General features: G+C 47.2%; 6 protein-coding genes across 6 annotated transcripts; 3 read left to right on the forward strand and 3 right to left on the reverse strand.

The window, feature by feature from the left end:
• Nucleotides 1-1,431: 1,431 nt before the first annotated feature.
• Nucleotides 1,432-4,001, reverse strand: DFJ58DRAFT_725630 (uncharacterized protein; the record flags this gene model as incomplete). Its single annotated transcript, XM_041385262.1, has 17 exons — nucleotides 1,432-1,581; nucleotides 1,637-1,852; nucleotides 1,911-2,004; nucleotides 2,057-2,258; nucleotides 2,309-2,438; nucleotides 2,491-2,524; nucleotides 2,579-2,658; nucleotides 2,708-2,731; nucleotides 2,784-2,806; nucleotides 2,866-2,880; nucleotides 2,930-3,056; nucleotides 3,110-3,410; nucleotides 3,473-3,521; nucleotides 3,571-3,597; nucleotides 3,645-3,676; nucleotides 3,731-3,786; nucleotides 3,840-4,001. 17 exons carry the CDS (start codon nucleotides 3,999-4,001, stop codon nucleotides 1,432-1,434), a joined length of 1,722 nt encoding a protein of 573 aa, XP_041246205.1.
• A 168-nt stretch (nucleotides 4,002-4,169) lies between these two features.
• On the reverse strand, nucleotides 4,170-7,178 carry DFJ58DRAFT_777056 (uncharacterized protein). Its single transcript, XM_041389531.1, has 17 exons — nucleotides 6,856-7,178; nucleotides 6,730-6,784; nucleotides 6,657-6,671; nucleotides 6,578-6,604; nucleotides 6,477-6,525; nucleotides 6,121-6,421; nucleotides 5,939-6,065; nucleotides 5,871-5,885; nucleotides 5,795-5,817; nucleotides 5,716-5,739; nucleotides 5,582-5,661; nucleotides 5,489-5,522; nucleotides 5,299-5,428; nucleotides 4,946-5,241; nucleotides 4,684-4,899; nucleotides 4,256-4,630; nucleotides 4,170-4,193 (listed from the first exon to the last, which is right to left on the reverse strand). Exons 1-16 carry the CDS (start codon nucleotides 7,012-7,014, stop codon nucleotides 4,475-4,477), a joined length of 1,707 nt encoding a protein of 568 aa, XP_041246206.1. The 5' UTR covers nucleotides 7,015-7,178; the 3' UTR covers nucleotides 4,170-4,193; nucleotides 4,256-4,474.
• Nucleotides 7,179-8,528: 1,350 nt separating this feature from the next.
• DFJ58DRAFT_744177 (uncharacterized protein) lies at nucleotides 8,529-10,989 on the reverse strand (the record flags this gene model as incomplete). The annotated part of the gene is made up of 4 exons (XM_041387296.1): nucleotides 9,404-10,989; nucleotides 8,700-8,867; nucleotides 8,601-8,636; nucleotides 8,529-8,555 (listed from the first exon to the last, which is right to left on the reverse strand). The coding sequence occupies exons 1-4, from the start codon at nucleotides 10,961-10,963 to the stop codon at nucleotides 8,529-8,531; spliced, it is 1,791 nt and encodes a 596-aa protein (XP_041246207.1). The 5' UTR covers nucleotides 10,964-10,989.
• A 188-nt stretch (nucleotides 10,990-11,177) lies between these two features.
• Nucleotides 11,178-16,652, forward strand: DFJ58DRAFT_744178 (uncharacterized protein; the record flags this gene model as incomplete). Its single annotated transcript, XM_041387297.1, has 23 exons — nucleotides 11,178-11,453; nucleotides 11,520-11,579; nucleotides 11,680-11,706; nucleotides 11,779-11,882; nucleotides 11,920-12,144; nucleotides 12,200-12,424; nucleotides 12,483-12,662; nucleotides 12,716-12,912; nucleotides 12,968-13,175; nucleotides 13,223-13,383; nucleotides 13,452-13,548; nucleotides 13,598-13,777; nucleotides 13,827-14,024; nucleotides 14,089-14,115; nucleotides 14,168-14,231; nucleotides 14,282-14,445; nucleotides 14,505-14,918; nucleotides 16,031-16,153; nucleotides 16,204-16,239; nucleotides 16,289-16,324; nucleotides 16,374-16,409; nucleotides 16,470-16,499; nucleotides 16,566-16,652. The coding sequence occupies exons 1-23, from the start codon at nucleotides 11,396-11,398 to the stop codon at nucleotides 16,650-16,652; spliced, it is 2,937 nt and encodes a 978-aa protein (XP_041246208.1). The 5' UTR covers nucleotides 11,178-11,395.
• Nucleotides 16,653-16,811: 159 nt separating this feature from the next.
• On the forward strand, nucleotides 16,812-18,575 carry DFJ58DRAFT_725634 (uncharacterized protein; the record flags this gene model as incomplete). The annotated part of the gene is made up of 7 exons (XM_041385263.1): nucleotides 16,812-16,943; nucleotides 16,995-17,357; nucleotides 17,411-17,671; nucleotides 17,728-17,859; nucleotides 17,917-18,048; nucleotides 18,089-18,208; nucleotides 18,288-18,575. 7 exons carry the CDS (start codon nucleotides 16,812-16,814, stop codon nucleotides 18,573-18,575), a joined length of 1,428 nt encoding a protein of 475 aa, XP_041246209.1.
• An 825-nt stretch (nucleotides 18,576-19,400) lies between these two features.
• DFJ58DRAFT_871786 (uncharacterized protein) lies at nucleotides 19,401-20,108 on the forward strand (the record flags this gene model as incomplete). Its single annotated transcript, XM_041394327.1, has 2 exons — nucleotides 19,401-19,595; nucleotides 19,674-20,108. Exons 1-2 carry the CDS (start codon nucleotides 19,422-19,424, stop codon nucleotides 20,106-20,108), a joined length of 609 nt encoding a protein of 202 aa, XP_041246210.1. The 5' UTR covers nucleotides 19,401-19,421.
• Between the last annotated feature and the right edge of the window lie 69 nt (nucleotides 20,109-20,177).

Genomic DNA, 20,177 nt, shown 5'->3' on the forward strand with positions numbered 1-20,177 from the left:
CGACCTCAGAGAATATAACCACTGTAACCTTACCGTAATCACAGCTGCCATTGAACATATGCTGCATGAAATGAGTCAATGAGCTTTAATAGCATGGAATTAAGTGCTAAGTACTTTATGTCAGTATTGAAATATTCAGACAATGGATGGACCGCCTTTTACCTAGAGAATCCAGTGCGGGCATTAGCGAAGTAGCATAGCAGTGATAAGGCGATCACGATATCGACAGAAACAATTGTGCCCCAAACTATAAATGTCACCCACTCGATTCTAAGCAAATCTGCGAACATATGGCACCGATATCTACTTGCTATCAACAACTCGTTTAGTTAGGGAGTACGCTGTTCCACTCACATGGCCAATATAAAGGCTGTCATTGGATTAAAATGATGAGCCGACACAAGAGTGCCGAGTATTTGAATCTCACCGATGGCAACACCTGAAAAGAGTGCACTGATGTTCGCGAAGTTGGTCAGCAAATGATAATCTATCAAGGACAGGTGCAAAGCATTGAGTATCCTAAAAGTTCAGGGGACGGCGTAATCTCTGCGTGTTCGACAAAGGCAACTGAAAAGGGCACGTATCAAAGCCAGATGACCTGGTTTAGCGTCAGCTGCTGAGCCGACAGAACAATGTATGGCCAATTTGTGGAATGATATACCTGTGTCCTTGTACGTCCGAAAGCTTGGATATTGCTTAGACCAAAAGGCTGTTCCGTAAAATATATTGGGAGTCGGGACGATAGGACTCAGTGGAGCACTAAGTTTTGTGAGCAGATAATTTAACACTGCTACAATGGTGACCCCAACAAAGAGTGCGAAATGAAGTTCTGGGACAAGGTCTTGCGTTGAGGATGTCACTGATATTGGCCGAGGCTTGAGCCCATTCCACTAATAAAACAACGTTTGCGCCGTACTAACATATCCCGCAGCCACATAAGGACGCCAGCGAATGGCCGCAATCTAGACCTGTTATGTGACGGATTATATGGCTTCTGTGCTGATATAGATATACCTTTCGAATGTGATGAGAATCATGAGACCCACATAGTGCCGGACTTACGGAGGCTTCATATCAGAACATCGAATGTACATCATGATTGTCCCATCATTAGTCAGTCGGGATCGCCTGTATCATACACGTGGTTTCCACTTTTCCAGGTCTATCAAAAGAATTGGAAATAAGTAGATTACCAATGTGATCAATGGCAAATTGGGCAACCCACAAAGAAAGCATGAGCTGCATTTTGTGCCATACACCCATACTTACACACATATTAATAGCCTCCAACATTCATTCACGAAAGGAGACAATGATGTAATTCGAGGGGGACTGTTGAGTGTGAAAAATAACATGCACAAAACTGAATGTACAACACCAATAAAATTACGCAAACACGTCAATCATGACGCATATGATGTAGCAATCCAATCACAGCTTCGATCTCGGCCGTACCAAGTCACGCGCCCGATCGCGCAGGACCCGACGCAGCAGCTTCCCACTGGGATTTTTAGGAATTACGTCCACAAACTCCACCCCGCCAGCAAGATGTTTATATGCGACCTTGTTGTCTGCCACAAGCTTTAAAAAGGCAACAGTCAGGTCTGGTTCAAGCGATAATAAAGTACGAGTGAACCTTTGTGATGGATGCTTTAACCCTCTCGACTTCAGCACGATCCAAGGCGATCCTCTTGACTGCGTCAGGATGAAGTACCACAAACGCCATCGGAAGCTCCCCGCTGTAGTTATCGGAAATTGGCACTACACACGTGTCTGAAACATCAGGATGATCGATAATACAGCCCTCCAGCTCTGCAGGAGCGACTTGAAATCCTTTGACTTTCATGATTTCCTGCCGAAAAGGTTGAATTTTTCGAAAGTCGATACAGGACAAAAGGATGATAGCGTACCTTCAGGCGATCAACGATGAACAATTCATGGTCCTCGCGTATAATAACTTCGTCACCAGTACGCAACCAACCATTAACAAAGGTCTCCTTCGTGCTATTGAGTAGCAGCTAAGCCAACCCAGTATATGACATATGTGATGACTTACGCTTCATCATTGTTCAGATATCCTAGCGCTACAGATGGAATCTTCACCTGAAGCTCTCCAGGTTCGTTGAATCCCGCTAGGGTCCCATCGTCTTTGACAACCTTGGCAACGACACCAGGCGCCAGGCGCCCAACACCACCAGGAACGCCGAGTTTTTTGTCCACGGAAAACATCGAGATAGTAGCGGCGGCCTCGGTCATGCCTTGAAAATGATGAAAAACATGCGATAAGATGATCAGAAAACTGCCCCACCATAACCTTGACCTATCTGCGCGTTCGGCAGAATCTTCACCACCTGGTCAACAAGAGAGGCGGAGAGGGGGGCAGCTCCACATATCAGGACCCTGACACCATTTAGATTGTAATTTTTCACAGCAGGGTGCTGCCAGGAGTATCAGGCTGAGTAATCAGTTACCAGAAATGTCGGCGCTGACCTTGCAAAACAACACAATTTGAGGTGGTACAAGGCTGTGTGCAAATCAGAATTTCCTATGATAAGTCATGGTGATAGCGGCGACTCACTGAAGATGGTTTATACGATATTTCACGATACTCTCTAGGAACTCCGTGAAGTTGAACTTGGGTATTACCACAACTGAGATCTGCACGGGGTTGAGAAAGAGACATAGCAGGGAATCAATGGAAGCTCACGCCACAAAATGCCATAAGGTGAATCTAAGATAACCGTGTTTAAGCAATACGATCGGGTATTGGAGATCCAACTTACCCCCAACACCAGGCCATAAATATCTAGAAACGTTGCATACTTCAATTTGTTGGACGATATGCAATGGAAAGAGGTTACATACGGAAGAAAGGTAGAACTTTACAAGAAACGGTTAGTGACGTCACATATTGCCTATGAAAGCGCACCTCCTGCGACTACATCCCCTGGCCGAAACCTTTGCTCTTCCCAAGGGGCGTAATTCTTATTAACCTTCTGCTGCTCAGCCATCTGGATCACGTTCACGATAGGGGCAAAGTGTGATATTGCAACGGCCTATCACGACCACAGGTATGAGGCCCCATTCATCAGTCTAAAGCTTGACACACCTTCGGTTTTCCAGTTGTGCCACTCGAAAAACTGAGGAATGCAACTTTTGTTTTTGCCTCTCCTTTCCGCAACCTTCGCTCAACGAAATTTGGCTCACTCCGTAGCCCCTGCTGAATCAGAGTGCCTACTGTTATTTGATTTGACTCGTCAAAAGTGATGACGCGCTCAGATGGCAACCCGGCAGCCTGAGCAGCACCCAATGCAGTGTGCAAAGAAGAGGAATGCGTGATAATCAAAGACGCGTGAACCGTCTTGAGCTGATACAACAATTCACTGATATTATTAGCCGGATTTGCGCATCTATGATAGAAGTCCGGTGATGATCAGAAAAGCTCGAGAATATCAGAGCGCGCATAACATACGACACGACACCACCTAGCCGATGTGTTGCCCATATGGCCGCCGGATAGTCTGCGGTGAACAGTAAGTATATGACCAGAAGCAATCAACACTTAAATACCAATATGGTTTGGGCTGAAAATGACCACTAGAGAAAGACAATGAATCTCGGTGTTCTATTATATGCGCGCCTACGCGTTGCAAGCACACACCTATATCGTTCTCCTCTAAAATGGGATTGTTAAATGAAGCGCTTAAGAATCATAGCACTTTGGACTCACTGACACGAAAACTGCAGACTCAGGCCATTTGCAAGTCCATAAGTCCTTGCACGGACCTTGAGCGTACATTTATTAAATATCGCTGACGTCATCGCTGTGCTCAACTCACCTCTTCATGTCCAACCTCTCTTCCACCGGCATCCTCGATGAACCATGGTACATGGATAGGTCGGATGGGCCTCAATGGATGGGACGAGTCGAGGATAAATTGAGGTAAAGTAAGGTCGTCTGGAACAGACGTCTCGAGACTCGGACCATAAATTTCAGACATGGAGGGCTTGCAGAATGATAGATGTGCAAAGGGCAGGAAGGAAGGCGGGCGCTGAGGGTTTATGGCTTACGGGATGCCAAGTTCCTCGTGTGTGACTTGTTCGGAAGGATCTCGGTTTTTCCAATGGCTAGGACCGTTAGGTTAGGAACGGTGTCGCCAGTTCGGTTCGGGACGCCCCTGGCAGCCAGCTGGCTAGGGAACGATCATGTTGACTGGTTTACAATGTATTCAAATTTGCGTACATATGAACTCACAATTGTACTATTTTGTATCTGTCTCATCATGATGAAAAAAACAATGGGAGTACCACGTGTGGGTAGGCAAAAGTTTCATGCGAGCGAGAAATGAATGCGACTCTGAGCCAGCAAGTTCAGTCTAGGTGCAACAGCTCCCGACAATCTATAAATACCCTCCCGGAGCTCGTAACTTACGTAAATTAAGGCTTATGCTGTCATTACAAAAAAAAAAACATATCACAGCTTGGCTTTGAGCTCTCCTGCCCTTAATTGCCGAGCTTGATCACGAAGCACCCGCCGTAGTAGCTTTCCACTTGGATTCTTTGGTATGACATCTATGAATTCCACGCCTCCCGCTAGGTGCTTATATGCGACCTTGTTGTCTGCGACGTGCTGAATAATGACGTTAGCCTGGCTGCCATCGCTTTGGCGTGGAATAGCCGAACCTTCATTATAGACGCCTTTACTTTATCTGCTTCGCGGGAGTCTATTCTCACACGGTCCGCAGTGAACGCACGAAGCACGACGAACGCCAATGGAACTTCCCCACTGTAGTCGTCAGGTATGGGTACGACACACGTGTCTGCGACGTCACGGTGATCTAAGATACAACCTTCTAGCTCGGCAGGAGCTACTTGGAATCCTCTGACTTTCATGATTTCCTAATAGACAGATCAGCCATTGCAACGGAGATTTGGAGCAGAATACCTTCAATCGATCGACAATGAAAAGTTCCTTGTCTTCACGTATAATAACTTCGTCTCCGGTGCAAAGCCATCCGTTAACAAATGTCTCCTTTGTTGCTTGTTCATCATTCCAGTATCCCAACGCCAAGGAAGGCGTCTTCACTCTCAACTCGCCTGGCTCATTGAAGCCAGCCAGGGAACCATCAGGCTTGATTACTCGGGCAACTACACCTGGGAGTAATCGTCCAGCGCTACCCGGAATACCTATTTTCTGATCCACCGAGTACATTGTGACTGATGTAGAGGATTCGGTCAGCCCTGGATTCCAGGTGCGTCGAATGTCAGCGTCAAGGGGACAGGAAGTAGCGAACCTACCATAACCTTGGCCAATTTGGGCGTTGGGGATTACTTTCATGAGCTGGTTCACCAATTCAGCTGAAAGAGGTGCAGCTCCGGAGATCAAGAATCGAATGACACTCAGGTCATAGTTTTTGACTGCTGGATGCTGGGTTCACGTTCCTCAGCATACAGGAATCAACCACCCATCCAATTTACGTTTACTAACCTTGCAAAGCAGTACAATTTGAGGCGGAACGAGTCTGGGTAGCCAATACGTCAATAATCAACGCGTTTTGACGACGGGAAGACTGATTCTCACGTCAGGTGAGTGATACGATGCCTTTCTATGCTCCTCAAGAAATCTGTGAAGCTGAATTTTGGCATGACTACCAGCGACATCTAGTGAACAACTCTAGCATTAACCCTGCAAATCACAAGACGCGATGGACTTACTCCAAAAAACGGCACCGCGTAAATCTGCTTCAGAAATCAACGTCTGATCCCAAGAACGTTGTAGAAAGCTTGCGCTCACGGAGAATACAAGACCATAGATATCTGCACAAGGCATATGTTTGACATCATACAATATATGCAATGAGCAGACGTACGGAAGAAGGGAAGCACTGAGTAATATTGAATCAGATGTGACCTCGAAAAAAACTGGATGAATGCACACCTCCAGCGACTATATCACTTGGTCTGAACCGCTGCTCCTCCCAAGGAGCATAGTTCTCGTTGACCTTTGTGTACTGCGCTATCTGAATGACGTTGACAATGGGTGCATAATGTGCAATGGATACTGCCTATTAATTGTTTTATGCATCTACCCAGTATCGGTGCTTTCAGACAACAGCGCACCTTGGGTTTACCTGTTGTACCACTGGAAAAGTTTAAGAAAGCGACCTTGGTCTTGCCCTCGCCCTTCTTCAATCTTCGCTCGACAAAGGCAGGCTCGTTCCTGAGTCCAAGCTGAATGATACTTTCCACAGTAGGTTGAGTTGATTCGCCAAAAGTAATAACTCGATCAGAAGGCATCCCAGCTGCGCGTGCAGCATCGAGAGCCGTATGGAGGGAGGACGGATGTGCAATTAGTAGGGCTGCCTTCACAACCTGGATCTGGTGGAAGAGTTCTTCCGCTGTATATGTTGGATTCGCGCCGCTTTAACGTATTTGGTCAGATCAGAAGGCAAGAATGTCATCATTTGCTAGCTCACGAAATAATGCCACCCAGTCGGTGCGTAGCCCATATAGCAGGTGGATAATCTAGGGGCAACGGTGAACTGACGCCGATGGTGGAGTAGAGAGAAAACCTTACCAACATGATTAGGACTAAAAATAAGGACTGTAGATCAATCAGAAAAAAGGATGTATGACTAGGGGTGGACAACACTTACCGACTTCTTCTTCTTCTGCACGTGTGCTGTCAGGACACACAATCACCACTGAGGATCGTCAAACAGCACGTACTAATACCATAGCGCAGCACAAGTCCATTTGCAAATCCAAAGGTTCGTGCACGGATCTTTGAGTTGCCAAATGAGCAGGCGCCTGGTAAGGATCGCGACTTCATCATAACGGGCCATTTCCACGCACCTCCTCAAATCCAATGCGTCTCCCGGTGTCGTCCTCGATTAACCATGGTGCATCAGTTCGAACCGGCCTACGTGGATGGTGGGAGTCGAGGAAGAACTGGGAGAGCGTCAAATCGTCAGGGATCGCTGAGTCAAGTGGTTCACCGAATATTTCAGGCATTTTCTACTGCACTGGCAGGAGGGCGGAATCTGAAATGTGGGGGTATTCGATAAGAGAACTCGGGAAAGTCATTGGTGAATGGCAGACTATTATAATTGCAATTGCAAGTACTGATAGATACGGGTCAACGGACTTCAACACCTGGTTCGGTCACACGGTCTGGGTGAAAGCCGCGGGAGGCGCGGCTGTGACTCTGATGGTGGCTATCACACGTGTCATATCCACAAACCATCATGATCAAAGTAATATCTGGTATCTGGTACCATGCAGTCGAAGAACCAGAAGCTACCCGTTATTTCTCGAAACGCTGAAATTTGAAATTTGATCGCGCATGAATGAAGCATACGTACGACTTGAACTAGGGACGTCGCTCGGTCTAGTCTGTTGGCTCTAATCATTGGTTCTCTTACCACTAGATGCTGTGACACCAATTGACTGTTATCCGTGCATCATGCCTCATCAAGCCTCGTCCAGCCCCATATCAATGCCGCGTCACGACTGCGTTAATGTTTTCAGCATCCTAGCCATATCGCATGACCTTGAGCTTGGAGGAGACTCATTCAAGTTGCACTCAAACACCCGTCCATTTCGCTCGCATAAACTTCCATCTCGAAGTATGGGCCACAACCTCACCCTCCCATCATGGCCTCCACTTGCCACAGTGTTGCTGTTTGGAGGCAATATTACCAGTTTTGCTCCTGCCTCATCGATACACCCCCCTCATCCAGCCAATCCGCACGCCGCTCTCCAGGTCCCCATAGTCGGAGTGAGTCGTCATCCAAACATGTGAAGATGCATCGTCCGGTAGGTAGGTGGACAGCATCTCGTACCCGGCTGGCATGACCTTGATCGGTGACCGCCGGCGTCTTTTGTATTTTGTGTCTCAGCAATGGGGGAAGACTGGTCGATGCTCGGGGTGTCAACCACAGCAGGTGATGGCCAACATATATGAGTGCAGCTTGCCAGGATGTTTGTATTAAAATGGGTTGTCCGGCAACGACAAAGATTACTGGTGAGTCGGATGGGCCTGTCTTATTCTTGTCAATACAAGTGCACAGCTCATCGAGGCTTGCAAAACAACCTGCTTACTGGAATGAATTCAGTCCTGACACATAAAGACGGCTTCTGTGTGCAGACGTTGCTGTAGTATGGTGCGCTAATGTACAATAGAACTTTGGGGGACTTAGAAGTCGCTGGTAATCGAATAGTTAGTTGTGTCGTATAGAAGAGGGTCACTCACGAGAAGCGCCGTTCAGACCAACTTCAATGCTCAAATCATCAGCGAGAGGCGCAGGTGTCTGGCTGTAAGCTGAGACAGCGGACGTTTGGATCAAGAAAGTTGGGAATCCGTCCATTTAAGCTTTGTTTGTAGCGTAGTACGCGTTCCATGTGTTGTCCTCGTGTTCGTTTTAAAGGTCAACTGTTCTCAAGTCTGCGATAACGCGAGTATCTGAAGGTCTAGCTCACGCCAGTTTTGCACTCTGCATCTCCAAGCACCCCCACTCACCGCATACCTACCTCCTGTCTCCCGCAGGCAGACCCTAATAGAAGTAAGACAGCCGTTCCTTCTGTATTGAAGGACCTACCTCCATCTCCACAGACATAATATCCAAACTCGCCGACTCGTGCCCATATGGTGCGAACCAATCAGTATTCATCTAAAGGGCTTGGCACAGACAATGCACCTGCACGAAGTCGAAGGCTTGCTTAGTCGATGGGAGAGCCAGACTAGAACAGAAAAACGGATATATGTTCTGTGGTGGGGGGAGTGGGGTTCCTTTCCACTGTCCAGCGGAGGATGGTGCAGGCGGGTGTTTGCTACCATTACGAGGGAACCTGAAAGTTCGAAAGTTCTGTACCATTTGCATAGCTTAGTCAGTAGGGGTAGAGCCTTCGGGCATTGTCGCAGGTAAGGTTTAGGTTGAGGTCACGCCAGCTTCCGTCTGCCAGAGGCGGGTTGTCAGCCACGCCAGTCCAGTGACACATCCGAGTCATTACTATTCGCGACGTTTAGGGAGTCCGTGACGACTGCTGAGCGCCGATCGATTATCTCGCCTGACCCTCCAGGTCTCACCTGAGCCAAAGGACGTGGACGTCAGGAGATACCACGGACGCTGGCCTGGGTTGATATTACAAGATGGAAGATCTCATCTGATTGTCGTCTCCCGCTTACTAACATTGAATGAGCATTGGGTATGGACATACATAGTTCATGAAATCAGTTTGGCAGGACCAGAAAGCCCGGGGATGGGATAGCCACTTTTTTCTTTTTCTCCTTTGACCCAAGTTGTGAGCGACGTATATGTAACATGGTAAAGGACTGACCAAGGTACTAGGCTAAGTATGACCACTGCCTGCTAACTACATTACAATAACGTTCAGATCTCACACGATCAATACGATGGTACTTCTCGACTTGATGTTGCCAATCGTCTGGGACAATCATATCATACTCCTCTAGCTCCTCTGGTTCCTCTGGCTCCGGTCGGTCAAGAGGCTCTTGATAATAAAGCTCCTCCAACGGACCAGCGAGCGAAAGTCGTTCTAGAACGATGCGCCGCACCATGTATATTGGAATATCAAAAACGATTAGGGTCCGAAGTCCCGGGAGAGGGAAATCCGCCAGTCCGTGGGTCGTGGGGAGCAGTCCCATTGCAAACGTATCATTCGCAAAGAACGCTCCTGGTCCTAGTGTCAATACCTTGACACTGGTCATTTGTTTGTACAGGCGATGGAGGAGCCGAGGATCTACGTGATGTGCGAAATGAACGAGATGGAGTTCATCTAGCTCTAGATGAGAGCTAGAGGAATTTTTCTTGGTAAGCCTGATCAACTCTTGAATGATACCTTCGAATTCGATCTCGATCAGCATGAAATCGCAGGTAACACCATCCAAGGTCAATATCCGGAGATTGGGCATATGAACATAGTGGAGAAAATCCGCAATCCAACAGTCCATCTTTCTCGATTTCATAGCCAGGTAGTGCAAGCGGGGAAGTGCAATTGGAGACATGGTATCTGTCGAAGGCGGATCCATATCCAATTCGAGTGCGAGGGTCTGCAGATTGATGAGCGCACCAAGGAGTTGCAACAAAGTTTTTGCTGTAGTGGCCGTATTTCTGTTACCGTTATCTGTGCAGTATTGTATCCGCAAGTTGACAAGATGTGAAGAAAACATGGAGGGTGATAGCCAGGACCAGCTGGTGCCAAAAAGGATAAGATCATTGATGGGAGATGCTGAACCAGGAAAAATCGACGGTTCATGATGGGCGGGGTCTACATCCAACTGGCTGTGTACGAGTTGAAGATGCAATTTTTCTAGCATATGGGCTGGATGAATGGAAGGGCACGACAGGAGTACGAGTGCTTGACGTATGTGGGTCTTTGAGGTCGTCCTCAGTGTAAACTCGCGCCAACGGTGTACATGCGCATGTAACTCCAGGATGATTAATACGAGGTAAGCGCCAGCCACGCTTTCCTCGACCGGTGCGGGGAGATCAAGGTTATGGTCATACGAAGGGGAGGCTTGCCTGGTAGCTCCGTTGAAGGGGTCATGGGGGTCATTCCAAAGTAGCGTGATTTTGAGAGGATGTGTTCCGCTAAGTTGCAGGAAAGTGCGCACTCGTTCAAGAGACGCAGCACCGTCGCCGAAGGAGATTTGTAACACAGTCCACAATGTTGGAGTCTGTGAAATGAGACAACGCCAACGTTCGCAGACACACATTGCTGCAATGAGTGTCGAGGGTGGAGGGCCATTGTATTCTTTTCCATTGCCATAATAACCATGAGGGTAATCTTGGTGCCAATCGTCCCAATACCTGCCTCCCCGTACTTCATTTTGCATAGAATAATCATGGAAGGTGGCTTGGTCTTCTTCACAGACCGACTCGAAAATCATGCGGAGCGCGTCGTCCGGCAGCTGATCGATATAGCAGTTATTCATCGCCATCGTTGACTTTTAAAAAAATGGGAAAGTGAGGGTAGTCAATACTACTAGGAATGATGGATAATTTCTGGAGACATATGTCAGAAATTTCCTTAAGTGGTTGCAATGACGTGATGTTGACACGCTGTTTGCGTGCCATTGAAATCAATTGAAATGCCTCCTGAAATGATAAGGTAATCTAGCGGCTGAGTTTCAATATATTGTAAGTCCTTTGTAACGTGCTTGGGCACATAGATCACTTGTTATCGGCGCCTGCAGCACATTCTTCGCGTTCTCGCGCATTCCTTGCTCTATACCCCCACCTCAACTATCTTTGTATACAGCTGTACAATACTGTCAACTACATGGGTCCAGATCGCTCAAAGCACTGTAATTTATGTGACCAGGATATCAAGCCATGAGGATGGACCACCCACCGAAAATCTTGCGAGACGAATGGCAGCCAAAAGACAATGGGATCAGGTGATTGTAGATGCGATTTGGAAGGAGAAAGGTGCGTCTGTTATATCTTTGCCTTGATGTATTGTCGAAGCTGATGTTTAATTGTATCACAATACAGCGTCGGATTCGTCATTGAGACTCGACAAACCTCAATCAGCCATTCATATCCCTGTATCAGGTATGTAGTAGCATTTTATTTTTGTTTTGCTATCTATGGCACTCACAAACTCACAGTTGAAACTGCAAAATCATGCAGACTTCCTCGATGTGGACTTCAGGTCATGATGATCCAGTGATTGGTCCAGGTGAGTCGTCGACACTTAATTGTTTTCGTTGATCTCACTAATACTTGGGCCAGTGTACCCTATTCAATACAGGCCCTTCTGCACTCAAGGAACCAGAAGTCGAGGCCACAGTCCCCACCTTCAATCAAGATGACATCAAGATCGAGTATCATCTGAGTAGTGGCATCGAGGCTAAGGTATACAGCTTCGATAACTTTGAGCGTCGTGCCGCAGACTTCCTGGTCCCTCCACCTGATGGCCAACCTTGGAGTCCATTTAAATCTCAGGCTCGAGTTTGAAATTGCTGAGATCATGCTCGAGGTCGGGTTCAACAATCAACAAACCGATCGTCTTATCAAGCTATGTCACCGCTGTGCTGTGGGGAAGGAGAAACTTACATTCAAAAACCACAAGGATATCCACAACATGTGGGAGGCTGCCTCGCATCGCATTACAAAGGTGGTAGTATATCCTTTCTCTAGTTCAAATGAGTCTGACATAGCATGAAGTATAGTTTACAAAGGAAGTGATCTCGGTCCCGTTCACTGGAGATGAGGAACTGTGGGAGTATGACGTGCATTACCGAGACCTTTGGGAGCTGGCTGCCGATATGCTTCGCAATCCCCGGCTCTTTCCTCACTTCACGTTTGATGCACACCGCCTCTCGAAGTTTGATGGTAACACTTTTGTTTCTTTCATCAATGAGCCTTTCACTGCGCGAGATATCTGGGATGTACAAGTATGTGATAATACTTTGTAGTTTTTCATGTGCCTTATGTCATTATATTACTTTGTAGTCGCAACTCCCACTGGGTGCGAAGCCGCTGGCATATATACTGTACGCAGATAAGACGAAACTCTCCTCCTTCGGTACAGCAAAAGGTTATCCAGTCTACGCTCGTCTAGCAAACTTACCGACTGCAATTCAAAATGGGCGCGGTGAAGGTGGCGGGTATGTTGTTGGATGGTTACCAATAGTGTGGTTTCCTTTAGTGACTCGCTGTTAGTGCTGCTGATGCAGTTTACATAGGTTAAGGACGAAAAATTACACTCCGGAAAGCCCAGCTGGGTAGATTTCAAAAATACCGTCTGGCACAAGTCATTTGCCAGGATTATCTCTTCGTTAGCCTCAAAATCACAAATGGGGCAGTGGTTTGAATGCCTAGATGGTGTCAAGCGCTGGTTTTTTCTCTGTATCCTCATTCTATCAGCTGATTTCGAAGAACAGTGAGTGTTGATTTTGTCGTTGTGGTCCTGAATAATTTAATTGTATCATTACAAGATCTGTCATGTCACTTACTCGAGGAATAATGAGTCTTTGGCCATGCCCCGTTTGTCTAGTCCCTCGAGATGACCTGTGGGATACTTCAAAATCATATCGTCGGCAAACATCAAAAGACTTGCAAGCAGTTATAAATGCTGCGCGTGCGAAAGAAACCTTTGAAGAAAGAGAGGAACTCCTGAAAGAACAAGCGCTTCGTTTAATCAATGTGAGCAAATATTTCTGCATGTCAGTATCACAGATTGATTGTTTTAGAACACATTTTGGGCAGTAGCATTCACCTGCGTGCATCGAGCATTGTCACATGACCGTTGTCACTTCAACCATGGTGGACTCTGGTCGCGCCATCTCTGGGTCGAGCTGCAGAAATATGTTGTAACTCTTGGAAGGGGAAAAGTATCACAAGTTGACAATCGGTTCGTTTTTTTGAATCTTTTCGAGTCATCCCTTATCTGATGCTCGATATTAATCTTATATGTATTAGATTCGAAAAATTTCCATGCTGGCGAAATCTCAAGCACCCAAACCAGGTCATCGGCGTTACATTTACAGACAGCTCCATCCACGAAGATATTTCTAAGGTTCGTAAACTCATGTGGTTACCCTGGCTACTAACATTTTCTCTTTCAGATGATCATTTATGCTACCCATGATGTCTTGACTGAGAATGATTCTCCACTCGGTTATTTTCTCTTACGGTGTGTACACCTTTACCTCGAGATGGACATGTACGCTGCTCTGGAGGTTCACACAACCAATACAATCAAGGAGGGGAGACATACTGTCCAAGCGTTCACAGCACTCATGAAGGTATGTAAATTGTAGCTAGTTTGATGACCCTACCTTGACACATCAGCAGCAATACATGACACAAACCGCTGATGACAATGTGAAGAATTGGAACTTTCCGAAACTGCACATGGCAACACATATATTCGACGACATCGAGGCTAAAGGCGCCACGCGCAATTACAACACCAAACCATATGAGCAAATGCACGGGCCCTTGAAGGACTGGTACTTGAACCGGACAAACTTCAAAAACGTTGCGGAGCAGGTAATCATCAATTATATTCGTGATTCCCTACTAACTATCCTGTGCATACTATCTACATAATCAGATCCTTCGCATCGACCACTGGATACTTGTAGCTGATGACATTGATCATCGTATTTCCGGACTTTGATGAATATTCGCAGCAGAAATCAGACGGCGACTCAGAGGATGACGATTCATTAGATGACGATGAAAATACCTACATCGGTGTGGATAGTACTTTAGATCCTATCACAACATGTGAGAATGGGATCAAGACAAGCTGTGCAGACTTTCTGTTCCATCGAGAATGCAGCAAAGCACCCGTGTCGAATTCACTAACTTTCGCATCAAGCTGAATGCATTCTTAAACATCTTTCTACCCGCCTGCAACATTCCACTGCCAAATGGAAGAAGAATCCACTTACAATCGGATGATACTGTACATTTGTTCAATCCAGCCTAAGTTGTTACTCTACTGATTTGATTCATTTGAAACAGGTTACCGAGTATCGATTCTTACATGTCAACTATGAATCCCTGGTAGACTGGAAACAGAATACCAACTATCTCCGGTGCAGCCCTCAGTTCTTCAACACACCGCATTATGACTGTGTCTTCATCCGGACACAGAACGGCGTCATCCTCGGACGTTTAGTCTTCCTTTTTCAATGTGCCATTGGGAATGACTTATTTCCCCTCGCTCTCATCCACCCCTTTGACGCTCCGACAGGGCCACGACTTCGACAGGACAAGCAGCTTAACCTTTTCAGAGTTCGTGCACAACCACGCACAAAGGCCGAGTTCTTCTCGGTACAATCAATCATTCGTGGGGCACTCCTAGTACAGGATTCAGGTGGCAACCCCCTTGATTACCTTGTTGTCGACACTGTCGACACAGACATGTTTCTTCATGTAAGGGAGATGCATCAGCAGGCGGGTCATCCAGTGCGCATCTGACCAATTCCGCTTTCAGGTAAGTCTTTTGTCTCTTTGACCTCGAGGTGCTCTGCTAATACATTCCTCAGTAATAGACTAGTCAAACTATGTTTCTATGTAGTACACCATGATTTGAACATTTGTTTGCACTCATTTTTGCTAAGCTGCTCAGTCTATCTTCACATCTTTGCTTCTACCACCCGTCTCTGAATCACCCACCTCTCAAGTGCTTCAACGCCAACATTTGAAAACTAACCATGCACACTTCTCACACCAGATCAAGGCGCAAGCATGGCAATATCAACATCGAGGACGACGGACCGCCTCTGCATGTCTCACAGGCTGAAGACACCCAGTCTGAACACGGCCATGCGCCAAGTTGACGAGTGTCTGGCTCGACAGACGGCTTGGCCCGGTTACCCGAGATGGTGCAAGGAGGTCGAAAATCCTGTGTGTGCTATTGACTTTGTGTAGCGATCCAAGTTTGATCTTGTTCTGTGAGTCGCGAATCCAAATTATCAGTGGTTGCCTACCTCGCTCTCATCCGCATTCTCAACAACCCGACTCCTACATCCCTTTCGCATCACCACCACCAACAATAACCACACCCAAGGATGAACGGTCTTGGGAACATGGGCCCGGATAGCAAGCGCATAGTGATTGGGATGGAGAAGGAGAGAGATAAGGAGCGGGAGAGAGCGCAGCACTGAAATGACAATGACAATGACCTAAATAAGTGCATTGTGTTTGATATTGTGCTATCTCTTGCGTTCTCATATTGTTTTGTTCACAACTGGCAGAGACGGGAGTTCCATCCCTTACCTGCCAACCCTGCCCACACCTCCCTTGTTGAACCGAAAACGGTACCACCCTCCAGATCACCATCACCTGTGGGGATGCGATTGCCCTCTCACTCTCCTGAATCTTACTACTCTCATATGTCTTCACAAGGTCGTTCACACTCATCCTTATTCCCAAGATCGCAACAACATAGTTATAGTCCTGACAGTTCACCAACCGCAACTTCAATCAATGATATATCACTCCTCCAGCTAAGGTTCTGCGAACGTCTACAAAACATCATCTAGGTGATTCTCCCATCAGCTACCATCCATCATCCTGCTGGGCTGCTGCGCCACCCCTACCCCCCCACCCTCCTAGCATTATCGTCACCAAGAATGACACCATGTCCGATTCTTCCCAAAGAGCAGGTATGTCTGAATCGCTCTCATCAATCATCCATGCTGACTCCAGAATCCAGATTCAGACACCACGTCCGATTTTTCCCCAAGAGCAGGTATGTCGCTCTTGTCTCTTATTTATTGTATCTCTGAATCTAACTCCAGATTCAGACACCACATCCAATTTTTCCCGAAGAGCAGGTATGTCGCTCTTGTCTCTCATTTACTGTATCTCTGAATCTAGCTCCAGATTCAGACACCACGTCCGATTTTTCCTGAAGAGCAGGTATGTTGCTCTCATCTCTCATCCACCATATCTTTACCTCCACTGCCACTGGTCCTCCAGACACCATGTCCAATTCTTCCCAAAGAGCAGGTATGTCGCTCGGCTATTGAGTCACTCTATTAAACTCAACTTAAACTCGAATCTGATCATGCGCAGCAGACACATGTTCTATTACTCAAGTCTAAGCATCTGTTACGAGTTTTGCACCACATTGGTGCGCAATTGACTAATCTCTTGCACTAACATGTAAAACTGCATGTAGCAATTTTACGTCTGACCGCCAAGGTACTGGGCAGTGCAGGCACTTTATAATGCGTGGTACTAGGTGAGTAATTTCTGTCGTCTCCTGCCCTTCAAACAAAATCTCAATTGGTATCCCCAAAACAGCTTCGTCAAACCGTCATGTCACATGTTTCGCGGCCCAGCGCAGCAGATTCTTCTGAATCTGATAGTGAATGGGATGGTCAGAACACTGCTGATGCTGATCATATCTCTATCCCAGGTCCTGGTGCATCTAAAGGAGAACTCCTCGAGGTAAGATGTATGCGCAGTTCTGAGCATTTCCTGACTCGCATATCCACTCAGACGCTCAAAATGCTGCAAGTTCAAATGCAAAAGCTTCAAGAAGAGAATAGGACAATAAAAGAGGAAAACAAGACTTTGCACGCAGGGAAACCCAAGCGAAAACGGCACGCGAATGCTCACAATGAGCTCAGCGTTCATGAGGAGACCATCTCTATCTATGCTTGCAAGTATGGCATGATGATTGAGATGTTTCCCAGTTGCAACCTCCTCAATAAGCGCCTTCCAGACTTGCCAACTCCATTTGACAGCACTGACCGATATGCGACTGCATGTACTCAAGAGTCAGCATTTCTGCACGAGCTCTACCGTCACTTCCCCAAGTCGTTACACAAAGTGATGGAAAGTTCTTACTTTAGCGATCTCGTAAGTGAACTCTCATTCCTGGACTTCTGCGTGATATAATATGATTATTGTAGGTGTTGAAATCCATCCCAGATGCTCGTGCTAACGAGATCAAGAAACTTTGGGGTGTTGCTGGCGACATTTTTGACCTCCCTTCAAAATACTTCAGCAACACTAGCTACGACAGAGCTAATGTCCCTGAAATCCAACGACTCCTCGGGGTCACGTCTTCAACAAACCTAGCGTACAAAACATTCCCTCCGGTGCTATTCCCAGAGTTGAAAGAAGACCGATCACTCAAGACTGTCTTCGGAAACTGGCTTCTGTTGGCACAAGTAAGTCTAGTGGTGCTCTCTGATTTGGCTGTCTGTCTCACCAGGAACATCCTCAGATTCTGAAAGCTTCATTGCGTGGTATCACATCCCTCCATCACGCTTCCAGTGGCGGAGGCGCACATACCAACTCCATGAAATGGAGCGTTTGGCAAGTCACACCGGGTTGCATCGCTTGGGCCGCAGTTCTTGTAAGCTACACATATCATCTAAGTTCAATTGGCAGTCACGCTCACGCACTGCTGCAGGCTATATTCTTACTGTCTCCTGACACTGAATTCTCGAGCACGGGCATTGGCAAGAGGTCAACGATTAGCTACAAGGATTTATTTTTCACATATAAGAAAGTTCTAGTGACCAAGTGGAAGATGAAGCGCATTGTACAGATTGTAACTAACATCAACCACTACATCTTCAAAGCTGCGCGACCTTCGGCCTTGGATTCTGCTGTACATGAAGATTTCACTGAACGCCATTGATCGCGCACTCGCAGCGCTTGACATGGAAAGTTCGGACGATGGAACAGAAACTGCGGCAGACGTAACAGATCCAGGAACTCCCACAGCCTGCTGCCTTGGAGAGACATGTCAATGCTCTGCCATCTGAATCAATCTCACAGCCTATCCTCTCCACACAGCGGCGGCACACTACAGAAGCTCCCATTGTCGACAATGTAGCCACCAACAATGGCACTGCTGCAGATTTGGAGGATGCTGCTGCTGCAACACCTCAGGCTGATGAGGTGGGAGCTGCAGTCATCAGCTCATCAGGCGAGGTACTCCAGGAGGCGGCAGATGATCTGAGCAGTACTAGAGGGAGGTCCAAGAAGTCGAAAAGAGGGAGGAAGGCGACCACGCCGGCAATGGCTACTGATCGTACCACTCGGCAGGCTCACAAACAGTCTTGAGAATGGATCCTACACCTACTCGTTGTATTAGCCCATCGGTTTACTTTGCTGTACTTACTTGGACTCTGAATCACACTGTAACATTAGATTATGCAACTCCTTTGAATTGACAGAGTTATCGGTCCAGGATTCAGAATCTTACAGTGATATTAGGACATGTGCAGTGCTGGATATTAGGCGGGAGATGTTTCAATGATGTCAACGTGTGCGGTGATCCAGAATCAGGTGGAAAGACACTGCGGTTCATAGTCGCATTGCTCGTCATCGATCCAGGCAGTCGTGGGTGGTCCAGGCATACATGTAATATTAGTCCAGCGCCCATCATCAGCTGCTGCAGAATCAGCGGGAGTGCAAAGTATTGCTATTACATAATAACTCGATGTAAACAAGGTCAAATATCATTTCAACTTGTGGCTTAGCGTTTACATTGACTTTCTTTCTTTTCAACCTCATCTTATGCGCTGTAAGTCAGCCGCTTTGACATATCTGAATCTCCCATCTCTCTTTCGCGAGCCTGCGGCCTGGACCAGTCAAAATCCTCCTCCGTCCAAATGGAGCCCTGCAGTCGCTGTGCTATAAGTTCTGTCAATGGTGCGTGCCTTCTCTTTTTCAGTTTCCTTAAAGTCCTCCCTTTCCGTCACACACACTTTTGTTTCCTGTTTTCATCATTCCGTTTGTATTAGTTTTTTCATTTCAAAGTGCTATACTTAGACTAACTGTTATCTTCCCAGCCGTCTTTGACACATTGTCTCCTTCCACCCAGCCCTCTAATCCACCCTCACATCACCCCAGCAACCCTCTGTCCCTCCTCCCCATCAACCCTGGACCAGCAGGCAGTTTACCGCGATGGCAGGAACCCCACCTTTTGGTGTTCTATTGGGGTACTTTACTTCCAAATCAACCAATTCCGTGACGCCCTTGATGCATACTCCCGTGCCATCCGCATCAACCACTGGTGGTCAGCTGCCTGCTGCATCAGGTCCTCAGGATGTGCACCCAACCGCATATGCCAGCACCGTGGTTCCTCCCCCAGGACTCACCAGTCCTCCTCTTCTGCTGCAATTGACGTCCACTTGTCCCCCAATCTTCCGGCCTTAGTCAAGTGGCCCGCCTAGCGGCGACAACCTTCACTTGCCCCCTCCTGCACCTGCTCCTGCATCTAGATCATCACCTGGTCCGTTCCGAGGTGGTCCTCCACCACCTGTAGTGCTGGATGAGAGTCGTCACATGCCTTCACATACACCTCTCGCACTTATGGACGTCGATCGTCCACCCATACTCGTGACTCTGGTCCTCCTCTCCTGCTACAATCGACGTCTACTCGTCCCCCAATCTTCCGGCCTCAGTCAAGCAGCTCGAATATGGCCATACCCTTTCCGACTACAACATTCAGACCGCCCTCGTCTCCCCCCTTGCCAATGGCGTCACTCATCTTCTAGTAATGCAGCTGATGCTGACCCCCATGACCTCCAAACCCCGATACCGGGTAACCGTTTCCTGGTCTCCCTCCCTGGTGGTAAGTCGTTTTTTTAGCTCCTCGATATCCTTCTGGTTCTGATTGTCAGGTATAGCCAGGAATATATTGCTATCGATATTATTGCC

Source organism: Suillus subalutaceus, assembly GCF_016647625.1.
Source record: "Suillus subalutaceus strain FC151 chromosome Unknown DFJ58scaffold_28, whole genome shotgun sequence".
Lineage (NCBI taxonomy): Eukaryota > Fungi > Basidiomycota > Agaricomycetes > Boletales > Suillaceae > Suillus > Suillus subalutaceus.

What these genes read in the sequence shown, in the direction of transcription:
- DFJ58DRAFT_777056 (XM_041389531.1), bottom strand. Translation starts at nt 7,014, where the DNA reads ATGCCTGAAATATTCGGTGAACCACTTGACTCAGCGATCCCTGACGAT. An exon ending in CATCGTATCACTCACCTGAC is followed by an intron (nt 5,523 to 5,581) that starts GTGAGAATCAGT and finishes TTGGCTACCCAG; the next exon opens with ACTCGTTCCGCCTCAAATTG. An exon ending in AAATTGTACTGCTTTGCAAG is followed by an intron (nt 5,429 to 5,488) that starts GTTAGTAAACGT and finishes ACGTGAACCCAG; the next exon opens with CATCCAGCAGTCAAAAACTA.